Source organism: Quercus suber, unplaced genomic scaffold (assembly GCF_002906115.3).
Source record: "Quercus suber isolate HL8 unplaced genomic scaffold, Cork oak 2.0 scaffold_182, whole genome shotgun sequence".
NCBI classification, from domain to species: domain Eukaryota; kingdom Viridiplantae; phylum Streptophyta; class Magnoliopsida; order Fagales; family Fagaceae; genus Quercus; species Quercus suber.
In genome coordinates, this window is record NW_027069640.1 from 1,012,992 (window position 1) to 1,017,489 (window position 4,498).

General features: G+C 36.1%; 1 protein-coding gene across 2 annotated transcripts; it reads right to left on the reverse strand.

Moving 5' to 3' along the window:
* Window positions 1–1,671: 1,671 nt before the first annotated feature.
* On the reverse strand, window positions 1,672–4,021 carry LOC136069639 (polygalacturonase non-catalytic subunit AroGP3-like). Of its 2 annotated transcripts, none has more exons than XM_065778366.1 (3): window positions 3,946–4,021; window positions 2,418–3,431; window positions 1,672–1,970 (listed from the first exon to the last, which is right to left on the reverse strand). In XM_065778366.1, the coding sequence occupies exons 1-2, from the start codon at window positions 4,009–4,011 to the stop codon at window positions 2,433–2,435; spliced, it is 1,065 nt and encodes a 354-aa protein (XP_065634438.1). In that variant the 5' UTR covers window positions 4,012–4,021; the 3' UTR covers window positions 1,672–1,970; window positions 2,418–2,432. The 2 variants fall into 2 exon arrangements, with proteins under 2 accessions (XP_065634438.1, XP_065634437.1); XM_065778365.1 differs by having other exon boundaries at window positions 2,415–3,431.
* Window positions 4,022–4,498: the final 477 nt, after the last annotated feature.

The window sequence follows — 4,498 nt, forward strand, 5'->3', positions numbered from 1 at the left end:
AATCAAGTCTTCTATTCTGCCTCCTGATTAGTCCTACGTTTTTGGACTTTTGGTAATTAATACCTCCCTAAACTCCACTATAAAAGGATAAGCACATCAACCCACAAAACACACATCAAACCCTCTGAAAACTTCTGTTATTCTTGCTATTTTGTCAAATTTCAGCTTGTACTTAGCCCCACTAACCCACAAATAAACCACTTCTATCCATACCCACTTAGCTTCAAACATTCCCTTCTCTTCTTCTGCATATTTTAAGTTCATAATTGCTTCCTAATCAGCCATAAACAACATTCTTCCCCATTAAAGACTTAGTTTTCACATTTCCCATTATAAGCCTACACACTCACTCACTCACTCAAAGCAGCACTTACTGTTGTATATATAGGTATATACAAGGATAGGTTGATGATGTTTTAGTTTGGAAAATATTGTTTCATAAAGTTGTTAAAGTGAAAATTCAAGTTTTGGAATTTTCTAAGTGAAAATTTGAAGTAAAGCATTTTCGATCGGTGGAAGCTTTGGCTCGATCGATCGAAATGGTAAAGAAAAAATCCTGGAGGCTTTGGATGTCTTCATCGCTACTCAATTCCTGTTCGACTGATCGAAAAAGAGCACTCGATCGATCGAAGGCAAATTTCAACTAATTGAAAATCATGAATCAGGATTTTCTGCAAATTTTTCAGATGATTGTTCAGAGAGTTTGAAGAGGTTTCAAGCCTTGTGAGTGGTTTTATGAAGCATTTTAACTCTCCATATGGGTATAACTTACTCCACAAAATAGTACGTTAGAGAGAAACACAAGAAATCCTATGGTTATTCTCCAGAATTGCTATCTGTAGAACCCAACATCTTGGTTGTATCTTGGGGACAATTTGCGATAACCCTTTAGCAACAATAGTGTGGAGGGCAAATATTGTCCAAGGAAAATGATATTGTGCCTCCAAGTTATTTATTTACTGTTTGTCTTTTGTGTTAACCTGGTTCTTCCATTATTACTTTGTATAATATCTCCAACACTTACTACCCCATTCATGCCCCACATATATATTCCCCAAGAATCTTAGTTCAATATCTGTTGCATTGAGTTGGAATCTCTCTCTCCCTTCATCCCATGCCAAATAACCCTTTCCTTTTCACCATGGAACCATTAGTTTTTACTTTTTGTTTTACTATTGAAGGATATGATGTATTTGTAAGAATGGAATTCTTCACTTATATTGATGTAATGATGGCTGAAAGTACTATAGACCCCCCTGACCAAGACACACAAGGACTTCTAGAAGTGAACACTTTCTTAAATCTATTTAATAATTGACTGTTGGACTTTAAGTTTAATTTCACCCTACCGTTGGAGAATCTATTTTTCTTGTATTGTTGTAACAAGACCACTAATCTACTAATTAACTATTGTGAAGTGTTATATTGGGCCTTGTTGTTGTTTTTTTGTTAAGGTGCAGCCTTTATTTCTTGCTTGGATAGGCTTATTACTATACCAAAAGCCTTTGGGCATCTCAATAGCCTATCGTTGAGTTTTGGCTTGGCTTCCCCACATTGCATTCGGGAACATCAACTTTTTTTCCCCAACAATACATAATTAAACTGGAAAAAGAATAGAATTAAACTAGTATAGGAGTAACCATATATTACATTAGTTATACACATGAATTAATAGAGAAAGTACATATATTACATTACAAGCTTGATACATAATTAAACTGTCTAGGAGTAACTATTCCTTAGACTTCCCATATATCCACATAAATTAAAATTCGTAGAGAAAGTCCATATATTACAAGCTTAATACATAAGAAAACCTGTTTAGGAATAACTAATCCTTAGGCTTCCCATAAATACACAAAATATTAGATGAAGGGCAAGTTCAAAAGACACATAAACTATCAACACATTTATTAGCTTCATGATATACGTGTTGAATTGAGACGTACAAAGCTTTGGTGAGGATGTTCCTACAATCAAGAAAATAATACATTAATCCCATAAAAAAAAAAAAATACATTAATATCCCAACTTGTTTTTGCAGTCCTTTTTCAAAGTTTTACTTTTTTTTTTTTACACAGATTTATTCTTTAAACAAAATAACCGAATGAAATAGACTTATTCAAACACACCACTAACAATCATAGAAAAAATAAATAAATAAGAGAAAAAAAAATATGTTTTTCATTTGCCGTTCAATTATTTGTGCGGGCCCTGAAAACATTGCTCAAAACTCAAATTATGTAAAACTAAACTACCAATAAGCAACATCTTCCATATGTAAAGTAAACCAGGAACTTACCTTTTTATTTTTTTATTTTATTTTTTATCAAAGCTAAGCTAAAATTCCTTATAAGAGATTCATATGATAAAATCTAGTACCATAAACCATTACACAACTTAAGATTTCTTACCACCTTGGCGTGTAACGGTTAGTCAACAACTATCCACGTTAGGTCATTCTGGTAAATCCAGTGGCAAACCTCAATCCGACCCGGAGCCGACCCTAGAGCCAAGAAAGCTACATGAGTCGGGCTCCAACTCGATGTGTTCATGTGACAGATGGCGACACCGTTATTGATCTTAGCCTTAGAATTCGGATTAAGTATATCCACTTGGTAGACTCGAACCTTTGGAACCGAATGACAGTAATAAAGAAGGTAGGGAAACAAGAGTTGATGACAAGTAACTGAGTCCGTGACTTTCCCACTGTTGATCCCTTCGATTGATCCAATCATTATACTCTGCTTTGACCCATTTACATTCTTAGTAGTTAGAATGTCAATGTTTCGACCCAACACTGAAACTGCAAAGTCGATCATGTCCTCAGCCGAAGACACGCACCGCTTGGTCTCGCCAGGGTTTGGAGCCCTCTTGCACTCAATCAAGGACTTAACTATCATAGTCTCCATAGTCGAATTATCACCCGCATGAAAAATGTGCTTCAGCACAGAGACTTTCAGCGGGGAAAATGGTTGTTTTGATGAAATCGACCGAGGCAGAAATGACATTTCAGGCAATTTATCATTAATGTCTGGCATTGGTATCACCTTCCCTTTTTTTAACATAGACTCCCGAAAGAATTTGCCTGGCTCCACCCTTTGCTTGGTGAATTCGCCAGAGCCACCCTTGGCACTGAGAGGGGGGTGATAGCTGATTTTGTAATTTCTTTGGCTGTCTTGTTGGCCAAACATTGATGGTAATGAATCGGGGAAGCAGAGGAGGTTCGCGGAGGCACAGAAGGCCGAGAGTCGAGAGGAGAGAGCGTTTTGGGCGGCGAGTTTGGAGAAACTGGCTGACTCAGTTGCGCTCAATGGAGACGCCTTGGATAGGAGAAAGATTGGCTTGGCTTGGTTGTTTTGGATCTCTTTGTTCCAATACCAGATCAAATAGGTTTTCTGGGTGAATGGGTTTTCACCAGTGGACCTAACCTGTATTAGCACAAAAGGAAAAGTGTATGAATGTATAATAAAGACAACGTGGAAACTGGAAACAAAGTGAGGGTGATATGTATAATCGGTTTAGTTAAGTGTTTTGAGAACCCAAAACTCTGTTACAATATTTGGAGAGAAAAAATAAATAAAATTTTGGCTGCTACGACTTAACAATTGAAAAATAAGTAACCAAAAATTCCCAAACAATTTAAATACCTGGTAAGACACAATAAGTTCTAATTATGGGACTCATTTTTCACATAATATTGTCCTAAACACTAGGACACAAGTAAAGCAAGTTAACTATTGGACTCCTACTACCAAGAATAATACAAACACTACTCTTACTGCCAAGGACTCTAGTAAACATAGACTTTAAAATAACAGACATCTATAACACATTGACTCGACACAATTAACGGGAAACATTATACTACTTCCACATGATCTATTAGCTCAAATTCATGTACGCATAAGAGAGTGAGAGTACTTAGACTGTTAGAGTGCTTACAGTGAGAGATGAGAGAAAGATAAAAAGGAGGAGAGAAGTCACGGGGCTGAGTTTTGTGTGCATCATTTTTTTTTCTTTGAACGTTGGTGGGTTTGTAGGGTTACTGTAGGCGAAAATTTATAGAAGTATGAAGAGAGAGAGAGAGAGAGAAATAAAAAGAAAAGATATTTTCGAGAGAGAGAGACAGAGAAACCATACAACTCATGCGCTACAAAACATGAATGATAATATGATAATGACCCGGGATTTCTCACCCCGGCACACCAAATTTGATCCGTTAAATGACAAATGATATGATTGTCCACATGTTTTTTTTTTTTCTTTTTTACAAAATTCTTAATATTAGAAATTTTACTGTAAAAAGATTTATAAATGAAAAATGTAGCTCCTAAAAGCCCCTAATGATGAACTTACAACTCATGCAGAACATCGCAAAGTAACAAAGATTAGCACGTACGTAGGATCTTATCTACAATAAACAAGATGATAGATATATGTCGGTCATGTTGCCGCTTGGTCCTTAATTGCAAATCTCACTCACTTATTTCTTGGT